A 17,452-nucleotide genomic window follows, 5' to 3' on the forward strand; every position below is an offset into this window, starting at 1 on the left:
GGAGTCCAGAGTCAGTGCCAGACTGGTGCCACGGAGTGTCCTGAGCTCTTTGGGGCCAGACCCATCTCACTGAACTCTGGGTCTTTCAGTCTCCTTTCCCTCCCATCCCCTCCAACATGGGTAGAAAGAGAGGACCAGACAGTCTATGTAAAGAGCAGGGTTTTATTCACAACTTCAACAGGGAAGCAAGAAATACAGCAGGGACATCATCTGCATCTGCACTGGCGATATTCCTGGCAACGCAACCAGAAATCACAGTAACGGAGTAACAGAGATGTGAGTCCATGATTTACATCCAGATGGGGCCGCCAGGATCCCATTCAGCACCTTCCCTGGGTGGGCACAATCTAAGCCATGTCATCTTGTCTTCCTGATTAATGGCATCACTTCTGCAGCATTTGCACCAGCACCCTCCTGTACTGAAGAGGAACACACAGAGGAACTGGCCTGCGCAGGGGGACAGATGATAGGGGCATCCTGCCATTCCTAAGTGCTAGGCATCCACAGAGGTAGGCAGGGGCAGGCCCCCCAGTGCCTTTCTCCCTGAAGGGCCTGGGAGGGGTCAGGGTAGTGGTTTTCTCAGAATAACAGCCTCAACCTCACAGAGTGGTCATGACAGTCAAAGGAGATCATAGAATTAAAGTCCAAGTACCATGCCTGGCCCTGGGCCGGACAGTGTTTTTACTCCTCCACCTCTAGCTCTGCCCAAGACCTCACTTCTTAAGTCCCACCCCCCAGGGCTAAGTACTGCTTCCTCTGAGATTCTCTAGTTGGTCCTCATGTTTCAGGCCTTTGAGACCAGTGGCCCTGGAGGGGACACTGTCTGCCTTCAGACTCAGCCAGCCCGAGCACGTGGCCCTTACATCTGAGGTCTCCAGAGGCTGGTGGTTCTTTTTGTTGTTGTTGGCCACACTGCGCGGCATGTGGGATCTTAGTTCCCCATGGGGCTGGGGATGAACCTTCTGTAGGGAATGCCCCTCCCTTCTTTCAAAATGTACATATTATATGCTAGGCATGGTGGGGACACAAAGTTAAGTCAGCCACTGGTGCTGCCAGAAAGCTCACAGACTGGCAACAGCTCCTGTTTACTAAGTGCTTTCTATGCATTAGGCATCATGCTCAGCATGTGACACACTGGTCTCATTTAAGAGGGGAGGGGCACTACTGTTCCCATTTTATGGATGAGGAAGACGATGCTTGGAGAGGTTAAATGACATTTCTAAGGTCACACAGTACTAAGTAGCTAGCTTATGAGCCCAGCATGCTGTCACCAGAGCCCCCATTCTACCACGTCACACTGCCTTCTTCACAGAGCAACGAAGCACCAGGGAAGGTGGTGTGGGATGGGGACAGCGCCAGGAACAGAGAATGGAGGAGCTGCCCCTCTGCCAGGCTGGAGATGAAAGCTGGCTTGGCTCCAACTCTGGGGCCTTGAACCCCATAGTTCAGTGGTTTACAACCCAGGGTGATTTTGGCTCCCTCCACTGTCCCCTCCCCAGAGGACCTCTGGCAATGTCTGGGGGCATTTTTGGTTGTCCTAACAGTATTTATCCATACTCTAGTGGATAGAGACGAGGGACACAGCTAAGCGTCCTACAATGCACAGGACAGCTCCCACAACAGAGAACTGTCCAGCCCAGAATATCAAGTGCTGGCATTGAGTAGAGCTAGGGCAAAATTAGGCGGAAACTTCAAAGAGGTGCATTTCAACTCACTGAAACCAAAGGGAAGAAAATATTGCTAAATCACCTATGTGTTCTTTGTGCTCTGAGACATTTGCATGTTTTCTAATGTAATTGTCATCTTGTTCCCATTCTTGCATTGAAGACAGCGATGTCCACAGGGTTAAATAGCTATGGTCACATAACTAACATGCCAACAAAGCTGGGACTGCTTCTAGATTTACCTGACCCTAAAGTTCATAATGATTATAGGAGACTGAACTAGGACCTGGACACCTTGGAGATACTGAGTGCGCTGTCACTCAAGATGTTCGAGCTGCCACCAGGATGCTGCAGAGTAGGGGTTCCTAACCTGAGCCCCATGGTTCTCCAAGGGAACCACGGACTTGCATGGGAAAAGGATTACATCCTCGTTGTCACTAAGCTCTAACGGCAATTGAGTATTGCCTTCAATTGTAAAAATGCAGGCCACGACATATATTAGTAGTAGCAATACCTGTGATTTTGTTACCAATAGAAATCACAGTGGGCCTCCCTGGTGGCGCAGTGGTTAAGAGTCCGCCTGCCGATGCAGGGGATATGGGTTCGTGCCCCGGTCTGGGAGGATCCCATATGCCGCGGAGCGGCTGGGCCCGTGAGCCATGGCCGCTGGGCCTGCGCATCCGGAGCCTGTGCTCCGCAACGGGAGAGGCCACAACAGTGAGAGGCCCGCATACCGCAAAAAGAAAAAAAAAAAAAAAAAAAAAAAGAAATCACAGCTGTTTTCACATGCCATGAAAATTGTGGCAGGCATCCACAACAGCAATTACATTCATCACCATTTCAAAATCAATTGTACTAGCAGATCCTATAATTTAGTGTGTTAATAGAGAAGCAAATTTACTACTACATCACACATTTAAAACTACTTCAGTAACTGTATTTCCATATAATTAATTGGCTTCCTTTGTAATCAAGTATATTTTATTTTTATAGATTTAAAACCCTTGTTTGAGAAGGGAGCCATAGGCTTCTCTAGACTACGGAGGGATCCATGGCACTGAAATGTGAAGGACCCCTGATGTAGAGGGATCTAGGGCTAGATGATCTCTACTGTTTCTTCTAAGTATGAAAGTGTATGACTCTGTTTTCTCTAGGAGTGGTTAAAGGCTTGAGAGACTTAATAAATAAGGATAAATTTCCCAATGTGAATTCTCACTTTGTGCGAATCAAGAATTGACATAAAGCAGATTTCTTGGATCAAGTTCCTCCTAGTTATTCTAGCATCAGTTTGCTGCCTCCTGAGGGACAGATGACTCTTGCACAAGCTCTTCCTTTGAAGGATAGGAAGAGCTCACGCCAGAGTCAAGGTGCCTACGGCACTGGAAGACAGGTCAAGGTGACTACGGTATCCACGGCTCTTCTGAGAACGTGTTCCGAGGCATCTCTTTTGTTTCACGGTGTGACCATACCTCATAACTATGTCCTTGCATAGTTACTAAAGATTACAAAATATTTCAAACTGCCAAAAAAATAGAGGGAATTTCCTAGAAAAATGTATCTGAGTTAGAAATAAAGTTGTAACTTTTCCACTGTCCCGATAATGCTGTCCACTCCTTGTAACCTACGTAGGCCTTAGAGGAGGAAGGAAGGGAGGGAGGGAGGGAAGGAGGGAAGAAGGGAGGGAAGGAGGGAGGAAAAGGGAGGGAGGGAAGGAAGGGGAAGGAGGGAAAGAGTCAAGGAGAGAAGGAGGAAAGGACAGAAGAAAGGAAAGAAAGAAAAGGAAAGAAGGAAGTACACTGTTGAGGTAGCTGAGGTGTCCCACTGCTTCTCTTCTGTGTGGCTCAGCCTCATTAGGTTAACACAGTCTTACAAGTTACTGTAAAATGGTTGAGTTTTGTCTACATCAAGGGACCTTGGAAACTCCAAGGCCTGTAGCAAATGAAGGGGAATTTCAATTCCAGCACCATGAATGTTTTCTAGAAAGACTCACTGCTAATCTTGAAGCACTATACACTTGACCCTTGCACAGTGTGGGAGTTGGGGCGCCACCCTTCCCCGCCATGGAAAACCCAGGTATAACGTGTAGTTGGCCCTCCGTATACTCAGCTCCTCCGTATCCGAGGTTCCACATCCACATATTCAACCAACCTTGGATACTGCAGTATTTACTAGTCATAGAAATCTGTGTATAAGTGGACACCAGCAGTTCAAACCCATCAGCTGTATAAGAGAAGGAAGCTATTAAACGCGGTTACTCACCAACCACTGCTAAAAAGTCTCTCTGTGCAGACATCTCAAATCCATCGCTAACCTCCTCACAATGGCCAGAAATAAAAGTGTGCTCGTGCCTCCTGCTCCTGCTCTCCCAACTACCACCCACTTCCACACCAGCTTCAGGCTGTCCATTTGGAACTTCTTGCCACTCTTTCCTGCCCTTGACATTCTTTTAGGTGTGATTCACAGGAAGTAAATGACTGGGATGAGGCAGTGAGAGTGAATCTCTGTGGGATCCGCTCTGAATCCTGTAACTCACACCCCAAAGACAGCCCAGGGCACTGAGCCCAGCAGGGTTGCTCCTGGACTCAGAGAGGCAGCCAAGGTGACCATACGCAAGGCCACCAGAACCCGAATGCAAATAAGTCACCTGCCTTTGTAAGGATGCCACTGAATAATCAAAGTACATTTATTTCTGAATTCCTAGTCACGATCGTGAAAGAGAAATAGTAACTCTTAGGTGATAGAAACAGTAGTAAAATACAGTACACAGGAAGGTCATTTGAATGATAACAAGACAAAAGGTACAACAGCAAATGAAAAATAGCAACTTTAAATACAAAGTGAAGCAGTTTAGTAAGAAATTTTGTTAATAAGAAAAATACATGTCCCCTGTCTTTATTACATGCTGTACAAAATAAAATATTGCACCTTTAAGTCATATAATAAATATATACAAAGAGTATTGTACAAATGACCTCTCTTTTAATTTGAAAAGCCTTCAACAATCAACTGTGATTGATGATGAACAGCTCCCAGGCTGGTGTGTCCTCGTCACGTTCCCGCACACCCATTCCCAACCACCAGACCCTCCACGTCCAGTAGTGCTCATCCCAGTGTCCGTGAGGCTGCAGTTAGAACAAGAGGCCTGGTGCTCAGGATATGGCAGAGAGACTCAGCAAGCTTGTCCGCAGACACATGCAAAGCCAGAACGCACTGCTCGCTTAGGAGTGACCAGGGACTAGGGCCAGCACACCTGCTTCAGGTAACTTTGCTGCCGACAGGCTATAGGCAACATGTGCACAGGCAGCTGGGACCCCGAATAAAGAAGTAGGGGGGCCTCCCTGGTGGCGCAGTGGTTGAGAGTCCGCCTGCCGATGCAGGGGATACGGGTTCGTGCCCCGGTCTGGGAGGATCCCATATGCCGCGGAGCGGCTGGGCCCGTGAGCCATGGCCGCTGGGCCTGCGCGTCCGGAGCCTGTGCTCCGCAATGGGAGAGGCCACAACAGTGAGAGGCCCGCATACCGCAAAAAAAAAAAAAAAAAAAAAAAAAAAAAAGAAGTAGGACCACGTATTTGGGGTTGTGTGCCATCCGAAGCCATAACTGGTAGAATGTAAGGTAAGAGCCCCCTAACCAAATCAGCTTTAGAACTTACAATTAAATACTAGTTCCCAGCTCCTTCAGCAGCAACATCTTCTCCAAACTTTACCTCCACCCTGACGTCATCACTAATGCCAGCATTGGCACGATCCAAACCCAAACCAATTCTGACCTAACCCTAATCCATAAAGCCAACTCTAGCCTTAACAATAAGTTAACCTCCATTTTTCTCACCTAACCCAAGGCTAAAACTAAAATGAACCTTAAACTTATTCACCAAATCCTAACTCTAACTCCTCATCCTAACTGTACCTCCCAGTCTAACGCTAATTCGCTTTGGATTTACTGACAAATCAGTTCAAATTAAAAGTTATTTACTGTAAACAGCTCTTTTCAGCTATCATGTTTCATAGTTAGATTACTTTCTCATAATTTTTCCAAAATAAAAATCCTTAGGGATACTATCTTATGCATAAATTCGGTCTAACAAGGCTTTGGTTTTTCTGTTTGTGTGCAAGAGAATAGTGCTGAGAAAAGTCTCATTCACAGCTCTCAAAAGAACGCTTTGAATATACTTCAAAATCAGTAGAAGAGGTTAACTTTCCGTCTCCTTTAATTTCCAAGATGCCTCATTTGGTCACAGGTCGATTTCCGTAGTTGTGAAAATGGCAGCCATGTTTACTCAGTGTTTCCTTCCCTAAGTTCTCTAAGAGCAAGGACAAGATGCCATTCCCCCAGGATGCCTGGATCAGTCCGGGTCACAAGCCTGTCCAGAGTGATTGTCTCCTTTTCACGTTCAGTAAGGGTCCATAAAAATGCCATTAGAGCCAACATCTTAACGACTACTGGCCAGAGCTTCTCAAATGTAAATGCCTCATAAACCCGTTGCAACCCTAAAACTGAGAGAAGTCATCCGTTGCCGTGTTTCCCAAGCCTTCAGGATGTCCTACTTTGTACTAGTCTATAAATCACAGGAAGAGGCAGCTCGTGACAGTGCACAGGTGATCTTGGTGATTTCCTGATTAGAAGGACAGAACGAGGTCCCAAGTGCACTGGCGCACCTGCTGCGGTATTTCATGTTAGTCCTGGAACGTACCATTTACAAGAGCTGGAATTAAAAAACCGGCCATGGGGAAATGACAGTACCCAGTTTTAACAGTGGTGATTTTGCATTGACTTCTGTCTGATTGTAGAACCTAGAGGGTTTTTTGTAAAGAAATGTATGTTTTTGTGCCAGCTACATGGGGAAGAGAGCTTTTACATGTTGCTCCATCTTCACAGCGGCATTAGGACCCCCCTGCAAAGTGTTATCCTTCTTGACACGATTGACGGCACCTTTGTTTGTAGAAGTCTAGCGAACACAAATTAAGATGCTTTACAAACGTACAGTGGCGAGTTGCGTCTGTGCAGCCTCCTGCAAAAAAAAAAAAAATCCATTGAACACATAGCTCATTAGAGATCTAGTTACAAAAAGAAGTGCATGATTTTATGAAAAGCGGAAACTGAGATCGCAGAGGGAAGCGAAGAAGCTACGCTTGGGTTAGGGCCACTGCTTGGCACTGGAGTCAGAAGTGCCCTGGACTCACTTCTTAGCTGGGCCAAGTGGCTTCTCGATGCCCTCAGGGGACATCACAGCCCTTCAGGCCACCTGCTCCTCCCAGTGCTGACAGCAGCACTAGCTTCTGGGGTGTCATGAACCCCAGGGAAAACTTATCAAAGCAATGGACCTCTCCCTAGAAAAATATATATGATTACATTGCCCACATAACTTCAGGGCGTTTACACACCTGCCCAATCCCATCCAAGGAAGCCTTGTCTGAGGGGCTGAAACTCCAAGGCAGAAAGAGGCTGTGGAGAGGCTCCCAGTGCTCGTTAGAAGGCCACCGACCACCCTACTCAGTCAACTATTTTTTTCTCTACAGGACACCAAGTTGCACCCACATCAAAGCAGCTAATCTCCTGATGTCCCAAGATACCACATCCATTCAGAATGGCCCTGCGGACGAGACCGTGATAAGGTTGGCTCCATGCGGTCTGGTTTGCACAAGGCTTCGGGGTGGTCGCAATACCTGAGAGGGGTACGTACTATCACAGGAAGGCCCCAGGCAGTGCCGCCAGGAAGAGGGTTTCTTTCCCGGCTCGCAGCGTCTCTCAGCCACCGTCTTGCAGCTCCTCGTGTGGACACAGTCCACCTTCCGAGACTGGAAGCCCTGACCACAGGCTGACGTACAGGGCCTCCAAGGGCCTGTGTGCCAACATGCATCACAAGCCCCCGACGAGCAGTTCCTCCAAAAGGTGGGTCTGAAATGAGAAAAACAAACAAAAAGGTGGACAATGGGAGAAAGTGGGGTGCCACCTCTTGCTGGGATCAAGCCTTTTACTGTACTGTACTTTCAGTATAGCAAAGGCTTGACAGTTATGACCTTATTCAACAGGAAACTCATCTGCATTGTTCCTGGCTGACGAAGCAAAGTGGTGGAGGAATCACAACCTCAATAGAGGCAAGCAAACCACGTGTTTCCATGAGCCTCCGGCACCACATCAAGGCACGCACCTCAAAAGACACACTGTCCTGATGAGCTGGAGCAGATCGATTTAGGCAAGGAAGAGAAGAATGACACATTTGTCAACAAACTGTAAGCTCCGTTTATATAAGCACTTGAAATATATTCTGGTATGAGTATGAATTTGTTTGTGAGCAATCTCCTCCACTAAGAGGAGCGCTCTAGTTTACATTTAGGACACACTGGGCTTCCCTGGTGGCGCAGTGGTTGAGAGTCCGCCTGCCAATGCAGGGGACACGGGTTCGTGCCCCGGACTGGGAAGATCCCACATGCCGCGGAGCGGCTGGGCCCGTGAGCCATGGCTGCTGGGCCTGCGCGTCCGGAGCCTGTGCTCCGCAGCGGGAGAGGCCACGGCAGTGAGAGGCCCGTGTACTGCAAAAAAAAGAGTATTTGGTATAATACCTACTACTGAGGATGGCATCATGAGAAATCATAATTTAGTAGGAACTGTCCATTATGAGAGGTGGTATAGAGGACAGATGATGCCCCTTTCAGGTGGTCATAGTCACTACTGAGGTGGCAGAGGTTGTGTGCTGCCCTAGGGCGGGGCCGGTACCTCCTGTCATCACAGCCGGACTCAGAACGGTTGGGGTGTTGACAAATTATATGATGCTGCTGCTGCTGCTGCATCCTCACAGCGCGACCCAGGCAACGTCCAGGACACTGGAACAAAAGCACAGTGCAGTATAAACAACATCGTGAGCTCATGCATGCTGGGGTTCCAAAACCATGTGCTGCAGCGGCATTGCTGAGGACTAGCTACAGGGGATCAGCTGTCCCCGAGGGAAGTTAAGGAGGATGGAAGCCCAGCTCTAAGGACCAGACAGCCCTCCTTCAGAGCCAGAAGTTTCCTTTCCTCCTCTTTTCCCCCAGAAACTTAGACCACCTCTGGGCAGAAGGGGAAAGCACAGGGCCAATCTGTAATTGACCAGGCTTAGGTTCAGAAATGACTATGCTTAAAACCATAAGCCGTGGGCAAGTTTGGGTTTTCCTGCTCAGAGCAAAAATGAAGGCTATGTGTTGAGGTGAGTTCAATTACAGAAAAAAAATATTTTGACATGCAGTTTTTAAATTTTTCTGTACTCATGACACCTATTAATTTTTCCTGTAATTTGTTTTATGCTTGAAAAGGTCTTTCCCGTCCTGATAGTTCTAGTCCAGTTTAATTACTTTTACACTGAGCACTTGAATCAAGTCAGAACTTATTCTGATGTACGCTGTTGAGTTTGGGCTCTCATTTTACTTGTTTTTCTTACATTAGTTGACCAGTTTCCCTCATACAATCTTTTTTTTTCCCTAACAACATTATTGTGATATAATTCACATACTGTACAAGTCACTGTTTAACAGATACAACTTAATGGTTTTTAGAGTTGTGCAACCATCACCACAATCAATTTTAAGACATTATCACCATCCCCAAAAGAAACTCTGTACCCTTTAGCATCTACTCCCAATTCCTCTCATGGCCTCTCCCCCTCAGGTCTAGATAACTGTTCAGCTACCTTTTTCTCTAGAGATTTACCTATTGTAGACACTTCATATAAATAGAATCATACAATATGTGGTCTTTTGTGTCTGCCTTCCCTCCATGACCATAATGTCTTTAAGGTTCATCACCTTGTAATACATATTAGTACTTTATTCTTTTGAATGGCCAGATGATATTCCATTGTACAAATACACCACATTTATCTATCTGTCAGTTATTTCCAATTTTTGGAGTTGTATCATGGGTTTGATTTGAGTTATTCCCAGTTTTTGGTTCTTATAAATAATGCTGCTATAAACCTTCATGTACAAGTTTTTGTGTGAACCTGTTTTCGTTTCTCTTCGGTACATACCTAGGAGTAGAATTACTGGGTCATATGGTAACCCATACATTTAACCTTTGGAAGAACTGTCAGACTGTTTTCCAAAGTGGCTAGACCATTTTACATTCCCGCTTGCAAAGTATTAAGGTTCCAATTTCTCCATGTCCTCATCAACACTACTCTCTCTCTTTGTGATTAGCATTTCCCTAATGAGTAATGATGCTAAGTATCTTTTCCTGTTCTTATTGGCCATTTGTAAGTCTTTATTGGAGAAATGTCTATTCAGATCCTTTTCAATATTTTAATTAGTTTATTTGTGTTTTTATTATTGAGTATGAGTGTTCTTTATATATTTTAGAAACAAGTTCCCTTTCATATATATGATTTTAAAATACTTTCTCCCACTCTGTGGGCTGTCCACTTTCTTGATCATGTCCTTCGTAGCAAAAATAGTTTTTAATTTTGATGTGGTCCAATTTATTTTTGTTGTTGTTGTAGCTTATGTTTTGGTGTCATATCTAAGAAACTGTCTCCTAATCCAAAGCATGAAGATTTATGGCTACATTTTCTTCCAGGAGCTTTATTGTTTTAGCTCTTAAGTTTAGGTCTCTGATGAATTTTGACTTAATTTTTTGTATATGTTGTAGGCTAGGAATCCAGGTTCTTTCTTTTGGATGTGGCTATTCAGTTGTCCTGCACCATTTGCTGAGATTATTCTTTCCCCATTGAATGGTCTTGTCACCTTTGCAGAAAATCAGTTGGCATAGATACATGGATTTATCTCCAGACTTTCAACTCTCTTTCATCAATCTATGTGTCTATGCTATACGAGTACCACACTCTCATGATTATTACAGTTTTGTAGTCAGTTTTGAAACTGAGAAGTCTGAGCCCTCCAACTTTGTTCTTTCTCTAGATTGTTCTGGCTATACTGGGTCCTTTATATTTCCATAAGAATTTTAGGATCAGCTTGTCAATTTCTGCAAAGAAGCTGGGATTTTGAAAGGGATTGTGTTGAATCTGTAGATCAAGTGTAGACATTATGAGGTCTTTAAAATTATTACATGTTTTCAAACTAGAAATAAAAAGGCCACTGAAGTATCCTACAGATTTTAATTTATAACAAAGTGAATACCAATATCTAATAACACACGTACAGAAAAATTTCTTTGGGATCCTTTTTCCTAAGTGTAAAGGGGCCTTGAACTCAAAAAGTGAGAAAACCACTGTGGTTTATCCCCAGTGGTGATGGGTCCATTTCTTGCTGTGACCTCACAGTGCCCCACTGTGATGTACTTCACAAACACTGTATAAAAGAGCCCAGCTGGGCCAAGGTTTTTGGTCCTTAGAGCCCAGGAAGCTGCTTTTGGTGACCTGACGGCCTTGGACCCACAGTTAGCTTGTTTTTCCTTGTTTCTGCAATTTTGTGGATTTTTTTCCTCTTTTCTCTAGCCTTTTTAATTTTTCTCATTTTTATTTCTTCTTTGCCTTTTTCTCCTTTTTATTTTTTTCTCTCTTTATCATTTCTTTTAAAGTTTTAAATTTTTTCTTCTTTAGCACTGCTAGTTAGTGCTGTCAGTCAGTGTAGTTAGCAGGCCACCATGATGGAGGGCCGCACAGCCAACTCCGCTGACAAGGAGGCTCATATTGATGAGTACGAGATCCTCCACACCATTGGTGAAGGCAGCTTCGCTAAAGTGAAGCTGGCCCGGCACATTCTGACCGGGACACAGGTGGCTGTGAAGATCATTAAGAAAGGTCGGCAGAGCTGCTCAACTTCCCAGGCAGTTTACCGGGAAGTGTGCTGTATGAAGGCTCTGGATCACCCCAATATTGTAAAACTGCTGGGGGTGATTGACACGGAGGAGACAATGTTCCTCGTGATGGAGTACCTCAGTGGGGGGGACATGTTCAGCTACCTAGTGAACCATGGCCGTATGACAGAGGCGGAGGCCCGACGCCCGTTCCAGCAGCTGGTCTCCGCCCTGCAGCACTGCCACCAGAGGGGCATCGTGCACAGGGACCTGAAGCTACCGAACCTCCTCTTGGATGCCAACATGAATGTAAAACTGACAGACTTTGGCCTCAGCAACAAGTGTGATGAGAGTGGCATACTGGACACGATCTGCGGCACACTCCCGTATGCTGCCCCGGAACTGTTGCGGGGGCAGAGCTACAGCGGCCCTGCGTTGGACGTGTGGAGCCTGGGTGTAGTTCTCTACAGCATGGTAACTGCGTGCTGGCCCTTTGTGGGAGAAGACGTCCCGGAGATGCGGGAGCAAATCCTACGAGGGCAATACCCCATCCCACCTTACCTGTCTTTGGAGATAAGGGCTCTATTACAAAAAATGATTGCCCTCAACCCCAGTGACAGAGGCACCTTATCTGACCTCATGAGGCATCCATGGGTGAACATGGGCCAGAAGGAGCCACTCCAGCCACCCTGTGAAGAGGACCCGGAGGTGACCATGGTGAGGACTCTGGGCTGGACTTGCGACCAGATCCAAGACCCAGGAACAGGCAGTGTGAGCTCCATGAAGCTAATGGTGGGGTCCTCCATCATAACTGTGAGGCCCTTCTCTTCCGGGGACCTCAGTGGCAGTGAACTTGAGGCTTCTTTAAGCCCCGAGTTGTCCACCCTGAAAGCCAGATGGCTCTACCAGGGAGAAAATGGGCAGCTGCAGGAAGACCAGCAGGCAGGGCAGAAGACCAGTGAGCCTGCTTGTCCCCCACCCAGCCTGGAGTCGAGGACTGCCACCCCCAGCCCAGCCGACCAGTGTGGCCCTGGGACATCCCCGTCCACCAGCAGCAGGATTGGAGCCCCAGAGGGAACCAGCTGCCCCCCGGGTGTGTCCAACACTGGAAGGTCCTCCCACGCTGGGCAGCCTGAGAGTATGTCCTCATCCACTCCCTCTGGCCACAGACAGAAAAAGCAAGGGGTGGCTAGGAGAATCTGCAACTTTATATCTAAACACCTTTGTTGCAAGCTGAGGCATCATCATAAAGTGAAACCACCTGAACCCCATGGATGACCCGAGGCAGGAAGGTCAGGCTGCCACATGCCCTGGGACCTGGTCCAGTTGAAGATGACTCTGTTCTCTGCACGGCCTTCAGAAACATCGTATCCAAGACCCTGGCCAGCTCAGAGGATGGTCTGGAGCAGCCCAGGCCACCGAAAGAGAGGCCACCGTGGCTGCAGGTCCACCCCTCAACCCCCACCTGGGTGAAACTTCAGACTTCAGAGACTGGACTGTCATTCCTGGGGCATGTCTCCCCTCCCCCACTCTTCTGTCTTCCGTGTTGGTGGGGGAGGGGGAGAGTTCTTGTTCCAAGAACTCCTTGGTTCTTCCAATTCTAGTTAATAAACTTGATGCTCCAGAAAGATGTATCACACTCTGCTTTGCATCATCCCTGCACAGAATTGGGGCTGTGCATTTTCCAGTTAGACAAGTGTGTAGCCATGTAGGGCTTGGAATTAATCAGAACAACTAAAGGGGAAGTGACCTAAGAGAATTAGCACAATGACTCCCAGCAGCAACAACTGCTGCACTGCAGGGCAGAAATGCAGAAAGTGTCAAATACCTTCCTGCACTAACATTCCCGAACATTTTCAGAAGGGCCGAGGGGAACTTTTGGTCTGTGCAGCCTGTGTTAATTACATCAGAGAGGCCCATAAAAGGATAAGAAGGTCCTGTGAACCAGCCTGTGCGCAGTGTGGTAAGGTCCCCGTGCAGCTGAGTTTCATGACTGTCACGCAGCAGTTGGGCTCTCCTCTTCCCCCTTGCGGAGGGACCCTGATGCATGGGTTTATTTTATTTTTCTGATGTGCACCATTTTAAAAGTCTTTATTGAATTTGTTACAATATTCCTTCTGTTTTATGTTTTGGTTTTTTTGGCCACGAGGCACGTGGGATCTTGGTCCCCGACAAGGGATCCAACCCACACCCCCTGCACTGGAAGGCGAGGTCCACCACCGGACCGCCAGGGAAGTCTCCTTTTTAATTTCATTGTTTTGATGCATGGGTTGGACCACGGGGACTGGATGATTATACTAAATGATCATACTAGCAAAACACTAGATTTGTCAGCGTTCCCTGGTTCCCTGGTTCAATAAGCCCTTGAACACACGGGTGAGTGGAGCAGGGTCTTCTTCCCAGAGGCCTCTCTCTGGGGGCACATGCTCTCGGAGGCATCACCTGCACAGTCCCATTGGCTCTCGTGCGCTTACAGGCCACTTGCCGCCTGCGGAATCCTTCACCGCAAGACACAGAGCACTCTGACCACGTGCCCGTGAACCACCTAAGAACAAATACTCCAGGAGCGTATTAGTAAGGACGGGTAGGACAGATCCTACAGGAAGTGCCTTCCAAAGGAAAAATCGATCCTAACATGATGACTGTTTCAGGGCCCTCACACGTCTCTCTGGGAATGGGCAGCAGCACAGATAACTCCCAGCCATACGCTCAGATTTTCTTTTACTCAGAGAAGCAACAGAATCACCACGTAGAGACAACCAATACAGGGGCGGGATAGAGCCGTCTTCAAGTATGTAAGGAGCCATGACTTGTGTGGCTTTGAGAAACCCTGCCACTGTTTACTGAGGCAGATGAGAGACTGGGAAGAGCACTGGTCAAGGTGAACAAGGTCTAGACTCTGTCTTGGCTGCTGACTAACTCTTTTCAACCCTTCTCTGAGCCTCAGGGTCCCAACAGGCACATACAGGGCATAGCAAAGGTGGACAGCTGTGGTGGGGCAAGTCTGTAGACTGGGGTGGAGGTAGGGGAAAGTCCTGCTGGATAATCCCAGGCTGTGAGTTTAGACTGGGCAATGGGTGAGGGGAACGTCTTCCCCTACTTTTTGTTCCATGGGGTTTGCTGGGAAGGTCAGCTTTCTTTGTTCAGAATCCTCTCCGTTTGAGCTCTAGATCACAGGGAGAGCCTAGAATCGCTGACTGTCTTGGGTGGGCCTATCACACCCTGGCTGGGCACTCACACCGTAAGCCCAATGCTGGATCCAGGGGCAGCCCTGGCTGAGCCTCTCCCGGGCCTGGCTCACCTGGGTGTGAGGTGCTGGGCGGCTGAGGCTCATGCCCAGAGCTTTCTTTTGCAGGAGGATCCTGAGCAGATCATGACTCAGCTGCAGTCTCTGGTCCCACAGGGAGATTTGGGGAGCTGTCCCCAATAGGGATGGGCTGGGGGGCTCCAGACTCTTCTTGCCCATGAAGTGACCTAGAAAGGAGGTGCCGAGGCACAAGGAAGTCAGGGAGCAAGGATCCTATCCAAGGATGAGGAAAGCTCCCCATCTCTCCCACTTTTCAGTTCTCATGGCAAGAAGATACACAACCTCCCTCCTCCTCGTCACCAGGAGCTACAAAGACCGCGGGTGGTGGCAAAGCCTGTACCTCAGCTTTTCCTGAGCAGGTAGATGGGGTGGAGGGGATGGCACAGCTGGAAGGAGGGTGGGATGCCCCAGGGCCAGGAAGAAACTCTGCCAGTTGTCCTGTCTGCTTAGAAGAGGGACGGGGAACGGCAGAGAAGGAAGTGGAGAACAAGAGGTGTCTGGAAGATGGAGGTGCAGAGAGAAGACACACCAGAGGTTAGAAGATTCAGTAGAGTCTTGTCTAAGAGAAGGGGCACGGGCTGGCAGGTAGATTTAGGATCCAGCCCCAGCTCCGCTTTAAACTGGCTGGGTGAGTGATTTAACCAAGTCATTGGGTCTGGGTCTCAAGTTCCCCATCTGTTAGATGAGTTCCAGAGTCCCCTCTAGCCTGGACACTAGTGTCCATGGCTGAGGGGAGGCCAGAGAAGGAAAATGGGGTCAGAGCAGGGTGGGGGGCGCTTGCCCGTACCGCGAAGACTTACCGGTGGCCCAGAGATTGCCCCGCGGTTGCCCTCGGATCTTGCTGGCCCGGCTGCGGGGCTCCGGGAGATCCCAGCTAAACGGGGCGGCGCCGGCGGCGAGCTGAGCGAAGAGCAGAAGGCCTCCGAGCAGCCGAGCGCTCCGCGCCCGCAGTGTCATGGCTGGGAGCCGGCCGCGCCTCAGTTCAGGTGCACTTAGCCACGGCTCAGGTCCCTGACGCGCCCCTGGAGGCGGAGCCTGCCCCGAAGATCCCGCCCCCGGCGCGCTCGCTGCCGCTCCTGCCCCGCCCTCCTCCGACCCTCCTGTCCTCGTCAGACCTTGGGCGGGCGTCTCGGTCAGGGGCCCCCTCCACAGCCTGCACTGCCGCACTCCTAACCCCACGTGGGCACCGCTTCCTCAGGGCGTTCGGGCCCAAGCCCACCACCTTCAAGTTGGGGACCTGGGCAAAGCCGGCCCCCCTAGCCCTCCCTCACCGTTCCCAACGGCTTTCGGCCAACGAGCGGTTCCTTCACCTCTGTGCCTCTTTCTAAGGGTAGAAAAGGGACGCCTCCTGTGTAACACAGGCGTTACAGTGCCCAGCATAGTGCCAGGCACCAGAGGAGCCCCATAAAATGCCAGTCGGCCCTTCCCTCCTGGGGAATCTGACCGGGTTCACCCAGCTCTCTGCTTTCTCACAGCCGGCACTCACCAGGTGCTGTGGAAATCACAGCAGGTGCTCAGGGTAGAAGTGCAGAACGATGGATGGCTGAGCCCTCCCCTCCCCCACCCTCCCCTTACAAATGGGCGCCCAGCTTGGGAGAGACTGGCTTATCAGTTGGCCAGGATGCAGATCTTTAGGTCAGGGGAGTGAAAAGAGCACTGGACCAAGAGTCCATATACAAGCTGTGTGACCTCACTGACCCTCACCTTCTTCAATTGTAAAATGGCAATAACCACATTGCCCTATTTTTAATAGTTTTACATTTTTTAGCCCAATTATTTTGTGGCAGGAAGCAACAGTCCTATAGGACTCCCTCTCAAAGTCAGCACTCTCCTCCTCCAAAGGAGCTGTCCAGACTTGTCTTGGAAAGAAATTTTAGGTCAGTGGCAGCACTTAATGAATAGAAGACACTGTGCTCCAGATTGATTGATTGATTTGTTCATTCGTTCGTTCATTCATTCATTCGTTCATTCATTCATTTATTTTTGCCGTATGCGGGCCTCTCACTGTTGTGGCCTCTCCCGTTGCGGAGCACAGGCTCCGGACGCGCAGGCTCAGCGGCCATGGCTCACGGGCCCAGCCGCTCCGCGGCATGTGGGATCTTCCCGGACCGGGGCTCGAACCCGTGTTCCCTGCATCGGCAGGCGGACTCTCAACATTTTTGCTTAAATGTTTACTAAACACCAATGTTCAGAGCACTAGGTCAGGCACAGGAAGGCAGGGACACAAAAGATAGTGCCCTGCTCCCACAGAAGTTTACCATCTCATTAGAGAGACAGAGTACAAAAGGAGTGGATGATGGAGGAGCAGGGTACTGACCAACCCCTGGGCCTTGGACTCTTCTCAGAAACACTGCATATTGTGGCTGTGACTGAACCTACTCCCCAGTCTGGCTCAAAAACGGTACTTGCTATTATTACTCTTGCCATATCTAGCTCAGCAAGGCCTGCTAGCTCTGGATCACCATCTTAAAAGGGGAAGCGTGTATGAGAAGCTGGTTGTCATGCTGAGCTCCCAGAAAGAACACACAGGACAAGGACATTCCATTTCCGGCCCAGGCTTTTTTCCCAATCTCCTTGCTTCTCATCTCCCACCCTGGCATTTACACCTCTCTGTATTCTTGTCACTGCTTAGCCATGGTGTACAGACATAGCTCTTATCGCCTTCCCATAATAATCATTCCCTTTTCAACCCCCTCCCTGTCCTCTGCATCAATCACAGCACCCATCCTATCTTCTCTGGTCCTCAGTCATAGA

At 48.7% G+C, this 17,452-nt stretch overlaps 1 protein-coding gene across 1 annotated transcript; it reads right to left on the minus strand.

Moving 5' to 3' along the window:
* Positions 1-357: 357 nt before the first annotated feature.
* NMB (neuromedin B) lies at positions 358-15,655 on the minus strand. The gene is made up of 3 exons (XM_060095327.1): positions 15,499-15,655; positions 14,693-14,865; positions 358-414 (listed from the first exon to the last, which is right to left on the minus strand). Exons 1-3 carry the CDS (start codon positions 15,653-15,655, stop codon positions 358-360), a joined length of 387 nt encoding a protein of 128 aa, XP_059951310.1.
* Between the last annotated feature and the right edge of the window lie 1,797 nt (positions 15,656-17,452).

This window comes from Mesoplodon densirostris, chromosome 4 (assembly GCF_025265405.1).
Source record: "Mesoplodon densirostris isolate mMesDen1 chromosome 4, mMesDen1 primary haplotype, whole genome shotgun sequence".
Lineage (NCBI taxonomy): Eukaryota > Metazoa > Chordata > Mammalia > Artiodactyla > Ziphiidae > Mesoplodon > Mesoplodon densirostris.